This window comes from Pteropus alecto, unplaced genomic scaffold (assembly GCF_000325575.1).
Source record: "Pteropus alecto unplaced genomic scaffold, ASM32557v1 scaffold21, whole genome shotgun sequence".
NCBI lineage: Eukaryota > Metazoa > Chordata > Mammalia > Chiroptera > Pteropodidae > Pteropus > Pteropus alecto.
Genome location: NW_006436282.1, coordinates 12,498,141 through 12,522,919, shown reverse-complemented (window position 1 = coordinate 12,522,919; position 24,779 = coordinate 12,498,141). Strand labels below are relative to the sequence as shown.

Genomic DNA, 24,779 nt, shown 5'->3' with positions numbered 1-24,779 from the left:
TTGGGGGGGGCGCAAAGAAAGCAAAGATCAAGGTTAGAAATGGAATCTGTCACCCGCAGGAAACTGAATGCCTGTTTGTTCACCAAGGTGGGTAGGCCGAGGCTCAGCTGTCCTTGGGTGAGCGTAGTCCACATGTCTCCCAGCCTGCGACAATGTCTGCATACTCACAGAGATAAGAATGCAACACTGAGAAAAAAGAACCAAGTAAAATTGTAGAAGTCAAAAAATGCAGTGATTGAAATTAAGGTCAGTGGATAGATTAAAAAATAGACCAAATGCAGATGAGTGGAGACTCACTAAACTTTTGGAGACCTGAAGAAATGATCTAGAATAGAATACAATACAAAACACTGGAAAATGGAAAATAGGAAAGACACATTTAAAAAAAATTATTCAAAGGGTATCTCTTAAGATTAGTACAAAACGTGAACAGGTTTTGATTTTAGAGACCCCCAGACTTGGACTGTTTGTGGCAGGCTAGTAGAAAAATGCCTTTAAAAGAAAAATCTCCAGAATATACTACACTTGTAAATTGTTGAATATTATTAAGTGAGAAAGACTTGCCAAAGGAGTAGATAAATTTTAATCCTGTGGCTTTTGCTTTCTGGTTAGTTGAAGAGATTTTAATTGAAATAATACTAGATAGTGAAGGCTATTATTTTGTTTCTGTTATTTTTCCTCTATTAAATTTAAGACTCTCAAACTATACTGTGAAAAGGGGTACTGTGATATCATAATGAATAATGAGTAAAAGCTCTTTGAGATAACAGTCCAAAGTAGACATCACCGTGTGGTTGGTAGTGTCATCATAAACACGTAGTTTATTTTGCAATGTTGCCATCATCAATAACACCTTGTAGATATGAGTAGAAAGGATGGAGATCTATTTTGTCCTATGGTGACATCCTTTTGTCTCAGTCTGTCATTTCAAATTCTTCATTTCATGTTGTCCGTTTTGTTTTTGTTCTTCATCTTCCTCCTTTTTGTGTCTTTTGTTCCTCTTCATTTTGTTTTAAATGACTAGTATATGCTGACTATGACCCATATGCTGTGGCAGGCGTTTGTAACGATCATGGCAAGACATATGCATTATATGCCATCACTGTACATCGGCGCAATCTAAACAGTGAGGAGATGTGGAAAACCTATCGTCGTTACAGTGACTTCCATGACTTCCACATGAGAATCACTGAACAGGTAATGAGGTTTTTAAAGTTTGTGTACTTTAAATTGTTTTCTGATTCAGTGTTTGATTAAAATAGTTCTGAGGATGCTAAGGTATTGGTCAAAGCTAATAAAAGAAAATAAGGTAAGAATTTTTGTGTAATCAGCATAAATGTTATAATGACTTTGAGCATATAACCAATAAATCTAACTAGTCCTAACCATTGTGGACTAGACAAAATATCAGTGATATACCTTGGAAAATTAAAATGAATGTATATTTCTCATTGTAACAGTGCGTTCTTGTGCATGTGCATGCGTGTGTGTATGTGTTGCAAAGTATTTAGGTTTGGTTTAAAGTAAAGATGGGGATCACTATAGGACATTTTGTGGGGTTTTTTTGGCAATGTAATTCAGTGCTACAGTCATTTTAAATGGCAGTCTTATCCAACAGTTAAATCCTTGATTCTTTAAGTTATTTTAAGAACCACAACCTAAATTAAATTTAACATTAACCAAATCATGTTTGTAATTCTTACTAAATACAATGATCTTGTTTTATAGAAGTATAAAGATCATAAATAAAAAGATAATATAAGCAAATTATTTCTGTTCTATTTTTTATTAAATATCTTTTCTTGTCCTTAGAAAAAAATAAAATATCAGCAGATGAATTGAAGTAGGTTATCTATGAAATTTAACTCTCAAGAGGTTTTGATTTCACTCAAGGTTTGTAAATATACACCTGGTATTAAACTGACAAAAATTATAATAATTAATGATGACATTTGATTGGATCGTCTAAAACTTTGAAATGACATTGTACTAGCTTACTAAGCAGAAAATATCTTTTTCAGTTAAGATAGTGGGAAAAATATGTTTGGCACTATGGTAATATCATTAAAATATTTTTCGAATGAGTGTGAAATAAACTATTAATAGGTTAAAACTAAAAACAAAGTTAGTGTTGACTCACTTCAGAAGCTCATATTGAAAGGACTATTTTGAGTTATATTCAGAAGGAAATTAATAACTTTGGACATGTCTTTTTCTGTTCTTATTGAATACATCTTTCATGCTTCGCTTGATTTGTTTGCAGAGGTAAAAGAATATTCTGCCCCATATTGAAGAAATAATTACTTTACTTTTTCAAATATTTTGTTTGATATTATTTTAAAATCTGATATTTCATATATTCTCATCCTCACTTTAACCAAACATGACAAATTTTAAGATAATTTTAAGAATCATTAAGAGTAATTTTATTTACTTAAAAATTAATGGGAATTTGCTGTAATATAAAATTTTCTTTGTGTGAATAGGTCTAATTTTATTTCTACTACTAAGAGGAAGGATCATTGCCTAATTGAAATGTTCTAGGCTAGGAATGTAAATATTATGTTTACATATTGACAAATATAAGTGAAGGACATACTTTTTAAAAACTTTATTAATAGAACAGTTCATACAGAAATTTCCCCTTTCAGTACAGCACCAGAAATTTAATGAAATTGATCAAGCACAGTTCATTTTTGAAAGGGCTCCGTGCAGGTGAAGTGCCAGTGTTTTGAATGTGTGTTTCCTATAAAATCACAGTAGTACGTGATTACTTAAGTATTTAGATTGCTCACAGAGCTTAAGCAATTAAAAACTAAACTTGTGAATTAAAATTTAAGTTTAAGAAAAATACTAAGCATTTATAAATAAGACTCAGGCTGTTTGCCCTTTTGCTCTGCCTTACCTGTGTTTTTTAAACTCAAATCCCCTATAAAATAGCAGAAGGAAAATATAGAGACTTGTAATTTACCAGTTGGTAACAGTACAGCCCTTTGACACAAATTTTAACTCCATAAAGCTCTTATAAAGTATTAGTTTTATTTTAAAACAGGTTTCATTTTGTTGATAAACTTTGTGGTGTAAACTTTTGTCCAATCTAAATATATGAACTATCATTTTCTTTAAAGATTTTTTAATAGTCTAATTGGGTATTTTATGGTTAAGATTTATAAAATTAAAAGAAAATAATTAAAATGTTAAAAGTCATGTTATTTTAGAAGTGGCCTGAACTACCCATTCAGTATTTAACAAATAATTATTGAGCTTTTCCTATGTGCTGGGCACTGTTCTCAGTGCTGGGAGTATAACAGTGAACAAGACAGACTCAAGGTCTTGCCCCTAGGAGTTTGCATTCCAGTAGATACTGTGTACTTCTCTTTTACTGGGTGAATGTGTGTAAGTATACATAAAATACTAGTAGTGGCTTAAAAGACACTAAGTGTGCATTGAAGTAACTGAGTAGAAGTATGTACTTGGATAGAAATGCATTTTGAATCTTACTAAAATAAAATTTCAAACTCACTTTAAAAATTTTCCAGAAGTGTATTAGGAATCTAAACTTGACATAGTCAGTGTAGAAAGATAAAATCTTTGATTTTAGAATTTCTGTGATTTACATATAGTATCTGAGTCCTTTGTAAACCTGGAGATACTTTAAGTTTTGTGAGGTTTTTAGGTAAATTTCTAACTTATTTTATGAATTTTTGGCAGAGGAAATATATTGCTTTTTCAGGAATAGGCTACTTTGTACTTGTACTTATAAATAATCTTTTAAATACCAAGCTTATGAGTTAATATATATTGAATGTAAACATTTTCCTTTTCTTTATAACAATATTTGATAAAACTATTAATCATACATGCTTTTGTTCCAGACAGTTTAAAAAGTTTAGTTTAGATTTTAAGAAAATAACTCTATTGTAACATTTCATTTTTTTATTTTTTATTAATAAGGTTTAATATTTTAAAGTTTCTGAAATAAATTGTTGTTTTGCTGGAAACTGTTATATTCCCTTAGGGTATTAGTTTGCTAGGGCTGCCATAAAAACTACTATAGACGGGGCGGCTTAAACAGTAGAAAGCGGCTTAAACAGTAGAAATTCATTTTCTCACAGTTCTGGAAGCTAGAAGTCCAAGATTGAGGTGTCAGCCTCTATGGATTCCCCTGAGGCATCTCTCTTTGGCGTTCAGTTGATTGCCCTTCTCACTGTGGTGAGGCCTCAGATGGCCTTTTCTTTGTGTGCTCTCATCCTCCATGTCTCTGTGTGTATTCAGATTTCCTCCTCTTATAAGCACAACAGGCGGATTAGATAGGACCCATCCTAAGAGTTTTTTTAAAAATTTAATCACCTCTCTAAAGACTTAATCTTCACATGCAGTCACATTCTGAATTACTAAAGATTAGGGCTTCTTGTTGGGGGACTACAGTTGAGTCTATAACATATTAGTAACACCAGAATAAACTCTGAATTCTGTAAAATTGAGCCTGTAATTTAAGATAATGTGGATAAGTAATATTCCAGGAAATATCTTTTAGGACACCTTCAAAATATAAATTTACTTCTATAAGGTGTGATTTAAAAAATAAATAAATAATTCATAAAACCAGGTGTTCTACATTGGCCGTTTGCTATCCAAGGGGGACCCATTCTCATACTTGTGTGAATCACCAAATTTGTGAATATCACTACAGCATAACATTTTCCCTGTAAATTGCCTTGCAACTTTTTGTTTTTCTTGCTCTGAGTTGGGCAAAAGAACTGCTTTTACCTTTTACATGGAACATAAACTTGTTCACATTATAGCTCCAAGCAACCATCTGATTTGCCATTCCATGTAATAATTTATCAGAATCTTCCAGATTGTGGATGAAAATTATCCTGCATCTTTCCATTTCCTCTTTAATCTCTGCACCAGGAACGAATGAGTTTTTAAACAAAGAAGGGTTTTAGAAAGTTTGTTTCACTTTGGAATAAGTATCACATTGGAAAAGCAATGAGGCTGCTTGAAGTTTCAGATTCTAGGCTGTTGGCCAGGTACAGTCACTAGCTAAATGACTTTACTGTTAGCAGCTGCTATTGTTAAAATATTTGCTTCAGCAAGGCACATCTGTAGATCACTCCATATCTGGACCTTTGAAGGTACACCCAAGTGTTAAGTCTATAAATGCTAAGCTTAAGAGTATGAACACTTACTTTGTGTTTGTGGTTTTACAAAAGTAAGATATATGCTGATGGCTCTTAATTTTTTTTTTTTTGGTAGTAATCTAAGTTTATTTTTCATGCGGTTGGGAAGAAGTATCAGTGTTGTACTACACTTGTATATGCACAGAGTTCTAATATAGCTGTAAACTATATTTTAAATGTTCTTTTCTGCTTTTAATAATTAGCTAATACAATGATTAATTGAATTGAAGTCATCAGTATAAAAAATATTTCTTAATGTGATTTTTAAACAAGCCAGGAACTCATAATTTTGATCCTTAAAGATTTGTTTGCTAATACTTTATTCACAAATCAAGGAGTTGTTAAGAATTTTTTTTTTTAGAAACTTTTAGTATTAGGATTTTGAACAATCTCAAAATGAGAGTATTAAAATGAAACCCATGTGAACATCACTCATCTTCATCAGTTATGTATATTTGTCCTTAATTGAAAATACTTCATAATAAATAACATTGGAACTGTGATTTGGACATATTTGGACAATATTTTTCTATTTTCTGATTTTTTATTAATAAAATATATTGCAGAATGACCTGTTCAAGATTCTTTTGATATGTAGAAAAATTGTTGCTTGGAAAATACTTTTCTCTTTTTGTAAAAATTAAGATTATTGAATGTGTTTTGCCTTCTAGTTTGAAAATTTATCAAGTATATTGAAGCTTCCTGGTAAAAAGACTTTTAATAATATGGATAGAGATTTTTTAGAAAAGAGAAAAAAAGATCTAAATGCGTATTTGCAGGTAAGTTCATGTTTATTATTATTCATAGGTTTTCATTTTAATATAGCACACAGATACAGCAGATTTCTTTATTAAAGAATGTTTTTCTGTAATAGTTAATAGAAATTTTGAGTAGCATGTCAGATGTGACATGCAGTCTACTTGGTAATTTATAAATAATATTTTTCTGTTTATTGATAAGAAGTGCTAGGGATTTTGGTTCTTTGGGTTTAGATGATATACATAGGCACACATGTCCATTCTGCATTCCTGGAAAGGCTAAGTTTTTGTAGTAGACTAACAGATAAATGTTTCTGATTCAGTAGGTAGTAGTTCTTCATGATCTATCCAAAGTTAGCAGATTTTAATTCTTAGGTAAATGTGTGTAGCTGCCTCCCATGGTCCAGAATGAGTCTAACAATTCTAAAATTACAGGATAATTCAAGAGAAGAATTGATCTGAGGGACTATTTCTAATGTGTAGCATTCTAGGCATGTAGATTTCTCTTGTGGAATAAAAAAACATGTCTCACAAGTTACTTACTACATAAGCTGTTAGGACCTCCAGAAATAACTTTGTTTTAGACCAAGGTGCCCAGATGCCAGATAATCATAATATTATTATTATAGTTTTTTTACGCTAATGAATCGTTTATAAAGTTTTCTCATCTGTTAGACAAGGCTTCAGTCCAGGTACATATATAGTATTTATTATTTAGCTCCTCACTCCCTTCCCTAGAGCAGGGGTCAACAAATTACAGCCTGCAGACCAAATCTAGCCCACCACCTGTATTTATTAAGAGTTTTACTGGAGCACAGCCACCTATTTAGTTTTCTGTTGTCTGTCACTGCTTTTGCACTATTACAGCAGAGTTGAATAGCTTCAGCAGAAACTCTGTACCACAAAACCTAAAATAATTACTATCTGGACCTTTACAGAAAAAGTTTGCTGACTCTACCTTAGTATTTAGTATAACTCAGCTAATACTATGCTGAATATTTTGTTTGGAAGGTTTCTCTCTCTTTTAAACATGTTTGATTGGGTTTCTTTACAACCATAATTGTAATTTTCATGGTATTATTATTTATGGTTGTAATTTCCATGCATTATTACTTATTGAAAGGATAGCAAAAACATATATATTTCTGTTGTTATTCATCTTTATCTCCTGGCTTAAATCTGAATGTCTGATATCATTGACTGATTTGTCAAATGTTTTGATTTTTTTAATGTACTAACTTTAATTGCATTACAATCTGTATCAATCATTTATAAGATTTAGAAAATAACCATTGTTTCTCAAATTGGATGTTATAGAGGTATATTTTAAATGTGATTGTACTGTATACTTCTTAGCTAATGAACTCAATATGTCAAAACATGTTACACTGAAGAAAATAAGCTAGAATGTTAGATTATATCATTAACAATTGGGAAAGCAATATTTTGTTTTATAACACTTAAAAGTTTTTGTCTGGATTACTTTATGTACTTTCTACTAATGTTAAATTTAAAAATAGAATGTGAATAATACAACCGTTTACTAATGAGGATCTTAGTATCAGCTCTAAAACCTGAGAAATGTAATAGTAAGTATATTTGGACAACTTTCATATTAGATGCGTTGAAAGTCAGTATAGCAGATGGGGAGAATATACACCTAACTGTTAATCGTCATAGAATTATTGATAATTTGACCTGTATAATTGTTTTTTTTAAATAAAAACTTCTTTATAGTCTTAACTTTCTACCATATGAAATGATAAATAGTAGTTTCTAGTATCCTATCAGTGTAAGATACCTCTTTTTTTCCTGTTAGTTACTATTAACTCCTGAAATGATGAAAGCATCCCCAGCTTTGGCTCACTATGTATATGATTTCCTCGAGAACAAAGCCTACAGTAAAGGAAAAGGGGATTTTGCTCGCAAGGTAAGCAGACTTTTGTGTTGATTTTCTTTACAAATCTATTTTCATACTTTGTTTTTGATAAAAGAAAATTAATTTATATTTGTATGTATTTTTTTTTTAATTAGAAAATTTTATTAAATGCTCCTTGGCATGTTTATCTTCTATGCTTTATTAAGCCTGCTGTTGATAGATGTATCTAACAAGTATAAACTCCTGTCCTTACATGTAGATTAAAATCCATCAGTAGCTTCAAACAAAGAAAAAAAAACACCTTTGAAATGATGCGTTATGGAAGGTTTGCATATGACAGGTCACAAGCTTTTCATTAGCTTCAGAAGGAACTGTTTCTTACTAGGAGGAAATGTCTCTTACATTGGGAGTGAGGATAGGAAAAGTATTAAATAGGTTTTGTTCTTATGCCTCTTAAGTGAAATCTTTATTATTTAAAATTAATTTTTCTATACAAGACCTTTACTTGGAATAACATACTGGGTTAAGACAATAAGTGCCCAAGTCGGGTAAGATATCTTAGTGGGTATGAACACAAATTTTGGGATCAGGTAATCTGTGATTCAGAACCCTGCTCTGCCATTTGCTGTGACCTGCAACATGTCATTTAACCTTTTTGGTTCCTTAATTTTATCAGGAAATGAAGGTGTTAATCCTCATTTTAGAGCATTATGTGAATCACATGAGATAATCTCTGTATTACAGTGTCTGGCAGATAACCAACTTCTGAATAACTGTTGAGTCTTAGTAGTGGAAGCAGCAGTAGTAGCAGGAGCAGTAATAGAAGTTGGGGAAGCTGGGTGGAGGGTATGTAGAAACAATCTGTATTATTTTTGCAACTTTTTAAAAGCCTGAAGTTATTTCAAAATGAAAATTAAAAAGACTCCCTTGCCTATTCTCTCCCCCTAAAAAAAATTAACTTAAAAAAATTAAGGAATTGGCACAAAATAAATAAGAATTAACAACTCTACGCATAAGAATTTTATGCGATTTCTCTTGAATGTTAGGTTTTAACATCCAAGTGGATGTTAACATTTTAAGTGAAATGTTTTAATAACAAGTTCTAGGTTATATGCCGTATGGTAGGTAAAAAAATGTGGTGGTCTTTGTATTTCATGATTGAAGTGATAGAGTTTAAATTTCAACACTAAATGGTTTTATTGTCAAAAGAGATGCATTCCAGTATTTCATTTTTTTATGTTTACCTTATTTTCTCTCAAGATTGTATCAATTTAAGATAAACTGGTAAATTGATATAGCTTTTTGAGATAAAAGAAGCATTATATTAAATGTACAGAATATCTTTTTACTAACCAACAGTAGATTATATATATATGTGTGTGTATATATATATCTAAATAAACAGTTATATATCACTTTTCAAAAAAATTACTGCTGGAGTCTAAAGAGCCTTCTGAATTATTTCTGGAAATCCACAATAACATGTATTTTTCATAAATCATCTTGGTAATTACCAGGGTCATCTTGACATCTTTTAGAGTGTCAGAATAATTTATATGCATATCAAAAATTAGAGTTTTCTTTTTGGCTAAATTATAATTTAATTGTATTTCTTAATTATATTTCACTGGAAATTAAATAGCTATTAGAGAAAATCATCTGTAAACATTTTATCAGTGGCTATTGAAAGCCTGAGAAATAATACTTTATATTACACAATTTGTCTAGCTTTGTTAAATCTATGGGCCAATTCCTAGAAAAAGTAATTAACAAGCAGTCTTCCCCTTTTGCACTCAGGATCTGTCAAATTTTATGTCATGGTGTGAAGGCGTTTTAAGCTATAGTTAGGGACCTACATTTGTTAAAATCCCTTTGTTTGTGTTGTTACCCATACAAATAACTAAGGTGGTAAGTGAATGAATAGATAACATCTTTGTAAGTCAAGCTAAGTGTGTACTTGGGCCAGCAGTTCATAAGTCACTCCTTTGCTTGGTGATTTGCACATTTTTTCTTTTTTTGTTTTAAACATCTGTTTTAAGACAAATCCTGTTTTTAGAAAAGTTATCATATGGTGACGGACTCTGTTTTTATACTTCTAAAATTATCCTTTAGTGTTAGGCATCAGAATCTCCTGTGGAGGTTTTTCCATCCTCCTTGGCTCCTCCAGCCCCCATTTCAAGACGGATGCGTGAGCTTTACCCTCAGAAGTTGGGGAAAGGGGGAAAATAAAGGAAAAGGGAAAAGAAAAGCAAATCAATTCTGTAGGTCTGGAATGGGGCACAGGCAACTATTTTAAATATCTAATTCATGATATAGATTTAAGTTCTCTTATCTTAAAAGAATATCGGTGTTAGTTTAGCCACATAACCTTGCTAGCATGTGAAGTATTCATTTAACCAGCTCTAAAGGTTATATTAGCTGAACCCACATTTCTACTGTGAAGAGTAAGATATATAAAATTCTAAAATATTTCTGAAGATATTCCAATAGTTTTTAATGTAGATTGTGGATTAAAGTGAAATTCATGCCTTCTATGCTGAAATTCTTCCTCTTCTGTGAACTTTATAATTTATAGAGAGGTGGCAGTTTTCCCTCAAGCTGTGCATATTAAATGTGGTATTCTCATGTTTATCTCTCTCAAGAAATCTGCTTGTGTTCTCATGACTTAGTTCATTTATAATGTTATTACAGTTTTTTTAAAAAGCACTTGGCAAAAATGTCTGTGTTGGAAATAATATTCTGATTGATTTGAACACTGTTCTGGTTAACCAAAAATTAACTATATATAGAATTAGAATTACACACACATACGCAAACACATACATATGTAATTTCACACACACACGTGCATAAACACACAAGAGTTAACTTCATCTTTTTGTCCTTATTTCTTTATCTCTCTTCACTAGTGGTAGTGTTTTTCAAACGCTTCTTCATCCTCATTTCTGTCCTTTGGTTCATACTGTGACAGTGTTCTCACATATGTTGCATATTCTGTCAAATGTATCTGTAGCACTATTGGCTCAGCCTAAGCCAGGAAATAATTAAAACTCTCAACCCTTTTACGGTTATTTCGAAATTCAGTTCTTTTTGTTGTTGTTACTGTACTTATTTTACCTTTTCAGAAAATTTTTCTTGACGGAAACTATGAAAGCAAATTAGAGTGAAGGAGTTTTGTCTTCTTGATGTCATCTATTAACATTTTGCTATGTTCCTTAAATAATGGGGTTCAGTTTTTTAACTGTTTTTTTTTTTCTTTTTTCTTGAAGCATAATTTGTTTCTGTGGTAGTTTTTATGAGACTCAACACTTTTTGAAAAATATCCTTATAGTTTGGTATGACTGGTTTTGTGTCCCTTTTTGTATTTTTCTTTTTTTGTTTATTTGTGTTTGTTATCTTCAAACGCTTCTTCATCCTCATTTCTGTCCTTTGGTTCATACTGTGACAGTGTTCTCACATATGTTGCATATTCTGTCAAATGTATCTGTAGCACTATTGGCTCAGCCTAAGCCAGGAAATAATTAAAACTCTCAACCCTTTTACGGTTATTTCGAAATTCAGTTCTTTTTGTTGTTGTTACTGTACTTATTTTACCTTTTCAGAAAATTTTTCTTGACGGAAACTATGAAAGCAAATTAGAGTGAAGGAGTTTTGTCTTCTTGATGTCATCTATTAACATTTTGCTATGTTCCTTAAATAATGGGGTTCAGTTTTTTAACTGTTTTTTTTTTCTTTTTTCTTGAAGCATAATTTGTTTCTGTGATAGTTTTTATGAGACTCAACACTTTTTGAAAAATATCCTTATAGTTTGGTATGACTGGTTTTGTGTCCCTTTTTGTATTTTTCTTTTTTTGTTTATTTGTGTTTGTTATCTCACAAAATTCCATATTCAGCTACTTTGGTTTCTTTAAATGTCTCTCTCTTTCTTAATTGAAATTATCTGACATTTGTATAGTCAGATGTCTATTTTAATCCATCCGAACTCTCTGGATATTATTCCTTTTTGCATCTCTGGTCATATTTTCTTTTATAGTTTTTCCATTCTCTCTTATTAAAATATGGTTTATACGTCTGATTTGCAACTTCTCTTTTTTTTCTTCATAATGGATTCCAAATTCACTCCATGGATTCTAACTGAGCAAGTAAAAATAATCCTAAAAAATCTTTAAAAAAATTAATTTAAAATAGTTACTTGGTAGTTATTTGAGGTTTCTGTTTATCTGTTTGTTTGTTTGTTTTTAGTATCTCCTTACAGTACCTATTCATTGCCTTGAATTGTGGCAGAAGTATATTGTGACTAATTCCACTCGCATCAATTTCTGTTTTGGAAAACAGATTTTTAAAAATAAGGCAGCCAAAGCTAATATTCATTTTCTAGCAATAAACTTATTACTCACATTTTTTAATCATGTATTTGCATGTGAAAATACATTTTTAAGGCACATTGGAGACAACAGTTACATACTTTTAAAAAGCAGTGAGCTATTGCATCTTTCATGTGTTACACTCTGTATTTTCCCAGGCTTCTCAGGTAAATAACAAATCTGATATAATAAAGTCATGGTTTAATATCTTCTCCCTTTTAGATGGACACTTTTGTAAATCCACTTCGAAATTCTATGAGGAATGTTTCAAATGCAGTTAAATCCCTTCCTGATAGCTTGGCAGAGGGAATGACTAAAATGTCAGACAACATGGGCAAAATGTCAGAAAGATTAGGTCAAGACATAAAACAATCATTTTTCAAGGTAAGAAGATGTCTTCAGTAATGTCTAAAGCAAACTATTTTTAAGTCAACTAAGATTTACCTTATTTTCTTCCAGTAGTCCAAAAACCATTTAAAACATTTAAAATTTGTAAAATGAACATTCTTTATACTGTTTTATTCCATTATGTCATTTTTATCCTCTAATGCTATGAAGTTTTATAGCAAAGTAAATAAATGCTGTTGTGAAAATTAGTTATACTAGTATTTACCAGGAAACATAAAGTCTAATTTCTCCTGATTCACATGATCAGAGTGAGAAGTCTTTCACCATTATGTCTCTGTGGCCATACTTGCGAGTGTATATATACTTGTGAGTGGCATAGAAGAGTTTCCTAGGAGTCTTTTTTATTATGTTAGCAAATACAGGTAGGGGGCAAAGTTCGTTGCTTCCTAAATTTGTACTTTTTATAATTTTGACCTAGTTGTTTAAGGTTATTATCAAGACTATAAAACATATAGCTATTAGAATTTTTTCTATTTGTTTCATTAGTTTGAATGAAGAGGAAATGTATAGAAATACAGAATTTCTGTACTGTAAGAGACAACTCCTTAAGTAATGTGTGTTAATTTTACTTTTCTATCAATTCTCTTACTATCTCTGATGGTTCAGTTTTATTTCTAATCATGGGAAAAGTACACTTAACACTGAAATGAGGATTTTCCAGTGCTGCTTCTGCCAATAGTTACCTGTATGACTTCATGCAGATGTCACTGAACTTTTCCAGGCTTCTTTTTTCCTCTCCTGTAACATGAAGGGGTTATAATAGGTGATCTGGACAGTTCTTCCTGTGCTGACAGATGACGAGCTAATCCTGACTGGTCTTTCTGTCCTTTTCCCCCACACTTAACAGTCGGTTAATTAGTTCCTTCGGCCTGTTAACATACTATCAAGCTCTTCGTGGCAAAAGAAAGCCCTGGCCTTGCTGTTAACTTTTGGCTTTTAAATCATTTGACTTTTCTTTAAATATGGGAGTAATCTCCTTTTCAACTCAAAAGTTAATCTTTTTTTAAAGGGGAAAAAAATCTTTTGATAATGAAATAATCACCCTTTTATATATGGTTTCTAATTTTAGATCATTACTACTTTTTAATATTTAAGAATTTTGTTTATATATTGTCCTAAAAATCAAATCAAATGCTGTTTATCATGTTTGATCCTAATTTTGGTTTATTGTCATACTGTGTTCTTTCACTGTGCTCCAGTGTGTTTTCTTTTTTTTTTTTTTTTTTTTTTTTTTTAATGGTAGATGCCTCCTTTAATTCCAAAGACTGATTCAGATCCTGAGCATTGTCGAGTCTCAGCTCAACTTGATGATACTGTGAGTTAATTTTATTTTGGGTAATATTCAGTTGTCATTCAGATCATACTTGGCAGATCTTTTTAACTCTTTAATGAAATATAATTATGTATATCGTTAATGTGCATATATAGTGTTAAGTTTGTTGAATTCTTACAAACTGAACATGCCCATATAATCAGCCCTGTAAACAAGAAACAGATTGTTGTCCGTATCCCCAGAAAGCCCCTAATGCTCTCTTCCTGTCACTATCCTCTCCCCCACCAAGGATAATCACTATCCTGACTTCTACCCTGCTTTTATACTTTATATAAATGAAACTATAAGGTACGTACTCCTTCAAGTCTGGCTTTTTTGCTCAACATTGTGATAGTCGTCCATGTGTTTTGTGTGGTGATAGTTTCATTCTCGTGGCCTTACAGTATTCCATTTTGTAAATATAGTACAATTTATTTGTTGTGTTATGAAGAGTACTTCTATGAGCATTCTGGTACATGTCTTTTTATTTAAAAAATAAGTACATGTTTCTCTTGGGTCTACATGGAAGAATGGAATTGCTTTGTTGGAGGGTTTGCAAAAGTTTAGCTTTTATAGGTGTTATCACATAGTTTTCAAAGTGTTTGTTCCACTTACTCTGCCATCAGCAATGCATGAGAATTCCAGTGTTCTGCAGCCTGCCAGTGTTGTATCTTTTTAACTTTGGGCCATTCTGGTTGTTATATCTCCTGTGGATTTTCATTTCTCTGATGACTGTTGAAATGTTGAACCCCTTTTCGTATGTTCATTGGCCACTTCAGTGTCTTGTCTTCTGTGTTTAGTGCTTTCCCCCATTTTTCTGTTGGCTTGGCTGTCTTTTGTCTTTTGATTAGTAAGAATGCTTTATATTATCTGAATATTGGTTCTTTGTCAGATGTAAGTATTTATGTATTGCAGATATCTTCTTTGTATGCTTTTGTTCACTCTACATACAATCTGTGCCTTTTGCAAGGTCATAAAGATATTGTGATTTTCTTTTAAAATTTTCTTTGTTTTACCATGCTAAAATTTAGATTTGCCATTCATCTAAGATTGATTTTTGTGTATGGAGTGAGGTAGGGGTCCAGTTTACCCAAGTACCATTTACTGAGAAAGCCCTCTTTTCCTCAGTGTACTGTGTTTTTCCTTTGTCACAAATCAGATTATTATATATGTTTGGGTATGGACTCTGTATTTTGGTCTATTAGGCAGATTCATTTTAAAGTTATAATGATCTCCCTTGGTTTCTCATTGAATTTCTTTATAATAAAACTGTCTTTTAAAAAGATAATATTTTTGTTTTTCAAGACTATTTCAGAATGTTTTATTATGAGTCGTGCTGCTGTAATATCCATAACATCATACCTTTTGTTAAAGATATTTACAATTTAACTTTATTAGAATTGTTCTGTGGCACCAAACTCATGAATATACTTGATCAGAGACCAAAACAGGATTTATTTTGCCTCATTAATGAAATGTGTCTCTCATCCCCGCTTCCCCACTGTGTCCCCGTCTCCTGTTCCTTGGTTAAGCTATGATCTCTCAGTATATGAAATGGAAGATGGGCTAAGAAAATGTTTACAACATGACAGTGAAAAATGTATAAGTCATGCTGTTTTCTCTGTATTTAAATTACAACATTGATGAAGAAATAATTGGAAAGAGTATCTTAGTGATGAAAGAATTATAAACTTATTGGCAATTATGTGCAGTTTTGTTGCAGTTGTAGATCTGCACATGTTTTTGGCTTTATATATGTTTTTTCACATCAAGGCATTCTAATTGTCTTCCTTTATTTTTTTACATCATTAATTGAATATTCTCATAAAAAAAGTGTTCAAATTTTTACTTGTTAAAAGCTAAAAGAAAATTCTAGTGGTCTATTGAAATATGTCTTTTGTAATGTTAACTTAGCCATGTACTAGATTTTATTCTGTTGTCTTTCCTGAAAATACCTAAATACATACAACTCACTATGTATTTAGCAAAACACATTATTTTATATAGATATTTTCATTGTATTAAATAAGGAGAAATGTTGAGAATGTTTTGTTCTTTTGAATACGATGCCCCAGGAAATAGGCAAAGGGACTAGCATTTTTCTTGACAAACTATAACAGACTCTACCCAAAGAGCCAAATCATTTTCCCCTAAGATTGTCATGAATCCACTTTGAGAAAAATTTTTTGTTATATCCATGGAATTTACTCATCATAGGGTTGTGACATTATGTATTCTGTCAAAATGACTGTTAAAAATATCTTCTCTAAATTAGAATTGTCAGGTTATGAAATGTCAGGTTATGAAAGTTATAACTTGTTCTCTGACCTGTGAAATGATAGCAATTATTTTGTAAAGCAGCAAAAGTATCCGTTTGTAATAGGTAACTCAAACATGTGCTTATTTCTTCCCATATTTTGTCAGGTGGATGACAATATTCCACTTAGGGTAATGCTGCTTCTCATGGATGAAGTATTCGACCTAAAAGAGAGAAATCAGTGGTTGCGAAGAAATATCAAAAACCTACTCCAGCAGCTTATTAGAGCCACATATGGTGATACTATCAATAGGTACCACATTTTTTATTCTCCCCACCCCTTAGAGCTGGTCTTAGTTAGCTTTTAAACTTTTACTTCTGGAAGTAGATTGCTCAGCCTTTATGGGAGAATTTCCTTCCCTGGGCCTTTTAAGAAGATTATTAAAGCAGTCTGTTGCTCTTAGAGATAATTTACATACAAATTAAGTTATTTACTACATGAAAGTAGTGTTTCTTTATTTTATTCACCTTATAAAATTTTGACCTTACTCATTTAAATTTCTTTACTTTCAGAAAAATAGTTGACCATGTTGATTGGATGACCTCCCCTGAGCAAGTAGCTGACTTAGTGAAACGTTTCAGGTATATTTTAAGACAGTCACTTCTTTCTGGTAGTACAGAGTTTAGCATTGTTATCACTGATTAACTTTGATTCCTTTTCTTCCTGGCTGTAAAGTTGGTTTTAGTCATCACTGATGAGCAAAAAGACTTGAATTATAATAAACTTTTGTCCCATGGACCTATTGATCTTTGTTTTCTCTAAAACCAGAACAGAAAAAAAGTGTAGAAGAAAATTCTTTAAGATGTTAAGCTACATTTTATTACAGTGATGTGACTTTAAAATAATTAAAATATTAGTGTAGATAAGGCATGATCAATCTAATCGAATACTTAGTGTTGAGGACTAATTTTTCCCAGTTGTATTTGCTAACCTTAATTTTAAATGAAAAAAAATTGTAAATATGTGTGTCTCTGGCCATAGTCTAATTTTTTAACTATTTAAACCTCTGAAAAGGCAGCGATACTCCAAGTCATATGTTCATTCTATAAAAATATTCTGAGACCCTCTTCTGTGCTTATTAACACCTTGCCAGTCACTGGGGACTGCGCGACGCAGTCCTTTTAGGGAAAGCACAACATAGCAGAGAAATAAACCTCTTTTCTAGAAGTGAAAGATAAGCAAGGCATAAATATTCATGGCATTGTGTGTTTTGAAGTAACAGAAACAAGAAGGGAGCTATCTGTATTGAACACTATTTGCTTGGTGCTGTGCCAACTACTGTATGTACACTTTCTGATTTTATCATGTTTCACAAGATAGGGATTTTTGTCTTCATTTTGTTATGAGAAAATCGAGGATTAGAAAATTAAGCAGCTTGCGCAAAGGCTCGTGTACTGAGAGTAAGCAGCCGGTTTCTCTACTTTGAAGCTAAGTTCTTCCTCACTATACCATACTGTTGCCAAGAGCTGAACCACCTGCCCTGGCGCGTCGGTTCAGTTTCAGGGCAGGTAAATGCTGTTCCTCTGCAGCAGTGATTCTCTGCCTTGATGGCACATTGGAATCACTTGCAGAGCTTTAAAAAGTACTGATGCCTGGGCCCAATCTCCAGGGAGTCTGAGTTAATTAATCCGTTAGAAGGCCTGGACAGTAATATTTTTTAAAGCTCCCAGGTGTTTCTGATATGCAGAGTTAAAAACAACTGTTCTGGGGAGTCTCTCCCTCAGACCAAATTCCCACATGGAAGATTAGGTATTACGCTTAATTCCTGCCTTTGGCCTGAGAACTAAGGAACAGGGATGCTGTGAAAGTGACGAAGAATGGGTTATATATGTAAAAGGAATGTTGTCATCAATCCAGCTAGAAGGCGTGGATGCAGAATTTGCTCTATATTGGCTTAGTTATAAGGGAACTAAGGGATATCACTAAGGTATCCAAATTCAGGATATCGTGGGCTGTGTTTAGGTGAGATGTTCCATCTCAGTGAGATGAGAGAGGCTGACTTTGAGTTTAAATGGCTGTCATGTAGCCATCTATATATTTCATTTTGCTTCCTTTATCATTTGTTAATGTTTATGTTATTTCAGGGCAGAATACATCTGTTATATTTCTTGTGTATATCCTTTTATGCCTAAAATTGAACTTCATACTTCATTACTATTTATTGAATGTCATACCTGTATAAATTTCAGAAATGTTTCCTCTCTCTGTTTATGTTTGTGTTTTCTGTAGAAAATTAGAATTTTTACCAACTTTTATCATTAGAAAATGAAAATGATTACAAAATTTATTTAATCTTTTTAAATAGAGATGCCTTTTGGCCAAATGGCATTTTAGCAGAAACTGTTCCATGCAGAGATAAAGCTATTCGAATGAGAACAAGAATTGCAGGAAAAACTAAATTACTTTCAATTATGCCGGGTAAGTGAACCTGTTCGCTAAAAATTTCATGAATTTGTAATTCTTCTAAATTTTTGACATTGGGCATGCTAGTTTAATTATAACTACCATTTGATTGTTTACCATACATTAGACACTGTTCTAGGCATTTCTCATTTTTTCTTCCCTAAGCATCATAACAATATTATGAAGCTAGGCACTGTTAATGCCACAGCTTTATATGTGAGGAAAGAGAAGCTCAAAGAATTTCAGTAAGCCACCCAAGGTTGATAGCTAGTAAGAGAGTGTCGGGATTCCGACTCAGCTCGGAAGGACTTGACAGCCGCTGCTTTCAGCCACTTGGAAAAAAATGGTGCTTTTAACCACTTGTCTTTGTTACCTTGAAACCATTTTGAGAATAAAGTTGATGATAAATAAAATGTATCGGCTGGGTGGTTGACCCTTCTTTGGTTATGAATGTCTTTGAAAATACCTAGATATCTTCACTCCACATTTGAATGGTGGATATAGAGAATGGAAAAATATTTGCTAACTTCTTTAATATCATATAATACCTATTTTCCTATTTTTTTTATAATTTAAAACTACATTTTTATCATGGATTTTAATAATCAAGTTTCTCTTCTGTCAGTTAAATTAGAAATTTGTCACATGGCTGTTAATTCTGCCCTGTAGACTATGCTGTTGCATTTAGAGATAAAAAGCAAATTATGGAAGTAACATTTTAAAAAAGTAACAACAGAATATTATTTAATAAAGAATTAGAATAAACCAGATCGTGTGATAGATTCACTCAATTATACAGCTGGAAGAAACCTTAATGCATTTTTTCAGTAAGTATTTATTGAGAGCATATAATGCCAGACACTATCCTTTGCACTGATCCTTGCCTTCTTGGAGCTAACCTCCTAACAGAGGAACACAGAAAGCGGACTAAGTTAATAAAGTGCACTATGGTAGACAGTGGTAAGTGCGGAGGAGATGAATAGTGCAGGAAATGGGAGGTGTCTAGTGAGTTGCGATTGTAGATAAGGTGACTAGGGAAGGCTTCCCTGAGAAGGTGACGTGTGAAGACATGGAACACAGTGAAAGTTGATATAAAAGTATTATATTTTTATATATACATAATCCCACTCTTATTTTTTAGTGAATTCATAAACTATTTGCTCCAATTTTTTGTACCCTAGTTAGAAACATACCTTTTGGAAGTGGCAAGTTTCTTTCAAAAGCAGTAAAATATTTACTACCTTTGGGGCCCTGATTATGAATAACTAAGAATAATCATACATGTTCTCATACTCAAATATCTGTAATGGCTCCATGTGCCTAGGAGTAAACTCCAAACTTGCTCACCCTGACAGTCACAGCACTGTTAGTTTTCCATTTTTTTTCTCCACTTTCTCTTTCAGGAGTCCTAAAATACTACCCCCATTTCCTGAAGCTGCCTTGTTTTCCCTCTTAGTGCTCATTTGCTCATTGATGTTCTCTCCACCAAAGCTAATCCTGCATCTGTTTGTATCTGTGAAAACACTGCCCTGGTAGCAAGTCTACTTCAGTTGTCACTGCCTGAAGGGAAGCTTCTCTCCTCTGGTATTCTCATGTAGAATTCCAGCCATCACCCCGCCCTCCCCACCCAACACCTTTATACTTTTAGTATTTTAATGGCACTTTTACTGTGTTGCAAGTTTTTTGAGATCATAGATCAACTTTCAACATAGTTTCCTTAGAGCATATTTCTCATTGTACATTACATGTAGTAAGAATACTTGGTGTTTTAGAGTTTACAGATCACTTTTCACATTATGTCATTAAAGCCTTATAAATCTTTACAGTTATAATGATAACATTAAAACCTTAAAATAATGAAGGTACTTATCAGGCCACTGAGCGAGTCCTGGTATTAAAAGAATGTCTTAGAATCAAGGCTGCTTAAGATAAAGGGACAAAGTATTTGTTATACATTCCCATTTTACAGATGAGAAAACAGACTCCTCAGGGTGGGTGACGTACAGGTATTAAGGGGCAGGGTGGTAATTCTAATTAAGCTTTTCTGAGTCTGGATCCTCCTTTCTCCTGTGCTGTGTTCTTCCAGTCCCTGTCGTGTAAGTGGATGGATGCATGCACACCTATAAACGTTAAGCCTCAGTTATGGTACATAGCCGAAACACGTTAACTGAATATCGTTACTCTGCTGTGTACTCTACCCTGTTTAACTTAGAGCATAATTTAGGCCTTGAGTTTCCTTTATTCAAGTAACAAATTGTGTTTATTTTCCCGCCTTCATTTAGATGAACTGAAGCACATTATTGGGGCTGAGACAACACGGAAAGGTATTCTTCGTGTTTTTGAAATGTTTCAGCACAACCAGTTAAATAGAAGGATGGTTTATGTCTTCTTGGAAGGCTTTTTGGAAACCTTATTTCCACAGTATAAATTCCGTGAACTTTTCAACAAACTGCATTCACGATCAAAGCAGATGCAGAAATATAAACAGAAACTTCAAACAACTCAAGCGCCTTCTTTACAGAAAAGGTGACACTCCAATCTATGAAACTGTTGTTCATTTTGTCCAGAACTAATGGTATGGACACATCTTCTGGGGCTTAACTCATATACTGTTGTGTCTGCACCAGTCTTTTAGCGTCTCAAAATAGATTATTAATACATCCATAAGACTGTGATTCTTCTCATCCTCGTCTGTAATCAGCCACTACCAAGAGAGTTGCTGTGTCTTAAATGATTTGGTGCGTATTTTTGCAACATTGAGAGGATGCTGCCCCCATCTCAAGCAAGAATGATGCTGGTCTCTGTAGTTTCAAACTAATCAGCATTCTCCAGCAAAGACAAAGTGCCAGAGTGTATGTATGTATGAGAGCTAAGGAAAGCACAAAACAATTGTTCACAGAAAAATTGGCTAATTTGTTTAACAGTGGGAGATTGTGCAATGTACGATTTGGAGGGATTGTTTTGCATAATAATTTTATAAGTCTGTGTTGGAATTTTGATATAGTGTGGATTAGCCAGGCGAATGATCTTTGGAACATCTGTTTTGGATCTGGGGAAAGTGACAGAATACCCTTAACGTATGAAGTAACCTTATACCCAAATTATAGTTTCGTGATATAAAGTGAAACCTAGTATATAATAAAACCAATCAGAAACAGTTTGATTGGATTTGTTATTCATTGGTATAAAACAAATTTTAATTGATTCATATGTGCTTTAAGGACTCTATTTTGCTCTTATGATACTTAATCATAAGTTTTCTTTTGGCATTCTGAATGCAAAAAGAAGCGTATGGTGGCTCTCATATAAGTTTCAAAATTATTACAGTTTTCTTTACCTTTAAGAAATTACTGTTTATACAGTAGGGGGTATAATTTGTTGAAAGAACTGCCAAATAAATTCTGTCCTAAAAATTTGTAAATTTAAAAAAAAAACCAGTACTCTATTGAAAGTTACCAGATGATAATTTTAAATTGTATGATCTAGACATACCTTAGGTGATTGCAAAAATAGCAAATCAAAGGATTAAATGAGTTTATTAGTCATATGTAAACATACAAATTCCTAATTCTATAGTAGTGTACATACATGAAAATAATGAAAACAGAACTATAATATTTTTTAAAATATGCTTTTATTTATATTTTGCATAATGTAAAATTCTACTAAATAAAGCAAGTTGGCAAAACCCCTCAGTGTATACATTTAGGTCCCTAAGATAATTTTATATTAACAACAACAAAATACCTTTTCCAGTTTTGGAGCCTCTGCATCTCTTATAGTTTTCTCATTTTCCATGTATGTCCATCTTGGAAGTCTTTATATCCCTTGTATGCAGGATTTCTGCGTAGTTGTAAATACTTCCACTGACTGAGGGTTTGGGTGTGTCAACATTTTTTTCTTTTAAAAATATTTAACACTAAAACCTTAAAATAGTTAAGCTACTTATCAGACCACTGAGCCAAGATCCTGGTATTAAAAGAACGGCTGGATGCTTAAGGTAAAGGGACAAAGTATTGGTATCCAGTTATTTGGAGGCTTTAAGATTGGAACAAGATATTACTATCTTGTATTCACTGAGATCCTACATACAGAGTGAAGCCTAATAACAGAATAAAGCCTTCCTTTAAAGCTTTATAATAATAATCATATTTATTAATAATGCTGTTGTGCATACTTGTAGTATGCATATATTCAGCGTGTGTTGCATGTCTTCAAAATTACATAAATGAAATCTCTTTCATTGCAACTTGCAAATGAGAAAAGGTCCTTATTAACTCTGGTGGAAGAAATAATATTTCTTCTCAGTGTGTCTCCCTGCCCTGGCCCCTCCCCATGCCCCATGCCCCATGCCCCATGCCCCATGCCCCAGGCTTTAAATGTGAGGCTATGTGAAACGTGTCTGTAAAAAGCATCAGCATGGCCATAAGTGCAATGATTTTCAATTATGCCCCTGCCCGTTTCAAGTATATTTTTGACATAAATAAATCTAAGAGTAAACAGAAGAATTCATGTAAGAGTCTAGCGTGTACATGTGAAGAAACATTTTTAGATAACGTGAGGAATGCTGGCCATCAGGGAAAGAAATGTCATGCAAAATTGCAAATTTCATAGCAGCCCTGCAAGATAACTGCATCATACCAAAAAATATTTGAGTAAATGGGTTTTTAAAATAATTTTTGTTTAAAAGAGTTTATATTTCAAAAGCAGAAATGTCAAATGGTAGTCTATGTAAATGTTTGTGCATCTATGCACATCTGTGTTTTACATCAGAGAGAGCCGTGGTTATGCCAAAATTAGAGATACTTTTTGAATGACTTGGTCAAGCTGTGTGTAAAATATATAACCCATAAGTACAGTGTACTATATTTAATAAAATTATTACATTTAATACATTTATTGCATATATGAATATACATGAAGAGGCTTTATGACTTCTGATATTTGATTTTTGAATGTGTTTTTTTTAAGTCAGTGGTGCCTTTGGGCAGGAACCATCAAAATTAATTATTCTTTGGGTTTTCTGATTTTTCAGGTAACAAACTATTTAGAAACCATCACTACTAACTTGTAATAGTTCGTTCACCTAAAAAATTGATTGTATGATTTAAATATAGTGCTTAGATGGACGTCTCCTATTATTAGGGTGTTTGGAATAGTTGCTGGAAACATTTGTGCCATTGACCAATGGATGCACTTGGTTAGCCTTAATTTTTTTAAAAAACAAAAACAACTTTCTTGGATATTTCAGTTTGCTCATTTTAAGTTTGCGCTGCTGGTGTTTGGAAAAAATCAAGCAGTTAAGTGCTACCAGAAAGTGTACCAATTTTTTAAAAATTAAGAACAATATAAATTTCACAATCTAAAATTTTAATTTTTGTGCAATATTTTCATTTAATGCATGTGTATTTGAGTAATTGTAAAATAAATGAATTTTTAATGTTTTCAGATCCAGTTTAAACTGTCTTCTTAACCCAACAACTTACATTCCGTTGTTGCTGCATCCTTTTATTTAAGGACTTGTTTTAAAAGTCTTTTTGTTACTCCTTATAAAGTTCTTTTGTTGTTAGTAAATTTTGCTATAGGAGCATGACTCCTGTATTACAAGGGAAAAATATAAAGAGCACATTTTAGGATTATAACTGTTAAAAGGTAACTTGTGCATATCATTGTACAGTAAGTGTCAGCTGTGTGCCTAATTATTATGTCAATACTTTCCTTCTTTAACAAAGAAGAAACAACAATCAGAATGTCAGTTATTTTTATTGAACTAAAAAGAAGAGTAAAAATTTTATTTGGTTTGTGTTATGTTCTGTCCATTAGAAAATACTAATAAAGTATTAACAAACCTTCCTGTTGACTTTATTTAGTAGAGATGTATTTTTTATCACTTAAAAAATGCTTGCTCAGTGGTCTTATTTTTAGTATCTCTTGTGTATTTTTCTTTTCCTTTCATTTTAGAAATCAAGCAATGCAAATTCCAGGTTGATAGATGAGCTATTGAGTGATTACTGACTTACATCTAAGCTGAATTTAGTTTTTTCTTTTATGGGGAAAGGAATTTACTACCACAATGTTCAAGAAACTTCATACTTCCCTGTCATTCAAAATTACAAAGTAATTTTCCCATAGAGAGAGATCTATAATAATC

At 32.4% G+C, this 24,779-nt stretch overlaps 1 protein-coding gene across 7 annotated transcripts in view; it reads left to right on the top strand.

Annotated features, from left to right (window-relative positions):
* SNX13 (sorting nexin 13) overlaps positions 1-24,480 on the top strand; it is a 117,119-nt gene extending 92,639 nt beyond the window's left edge. For 6 of the 7 annotated variants that reach the window (XM_015589505.2, XM_015589506.2, XM_025046850.1 and 3 more), the window contains 9 exons: positions 1,025-1,197; positions 5,858-5,965; positions 7,764-7,874; positions 12,410-12,571; positions 13,839-13,910; positions 16,332-16,477; positions 16,738-16,806; positions 18,531-18,643; positions 20,911-24,480. In XM_015589505.2, coding sequence (XP_015444991.2) covers positions 1,025-1,197; positions 5,858-5,965; positions 7,764-7,874; positions 12,410-12,571; positions 13,839-13,910; positions 16,332-16,477; positions 16,738-16,806; positions 18,531-18,643; positions 20,911-21,158 — 1,202 coding nt within the window. In that variant the 3' untranslated portion in view covers positions 21,159-24,480. The remainder of the gene's footprint in view (positions 1-1,024; positions 1,198-5,857; positions 5,966-7,763; positions 7,875-12,409; positions 12,572-13,838; positions 13,911-16,331; positions 16,478-16,737; positions 16,807-18,530; positions 18,644-20,910) is intronic. The other variant, XM_006911968.3, reaches the window with a different exon arrangement.
* The last annotated feature ends 299 nt before the right edge of the window (positions 24,481-24,779 follow it).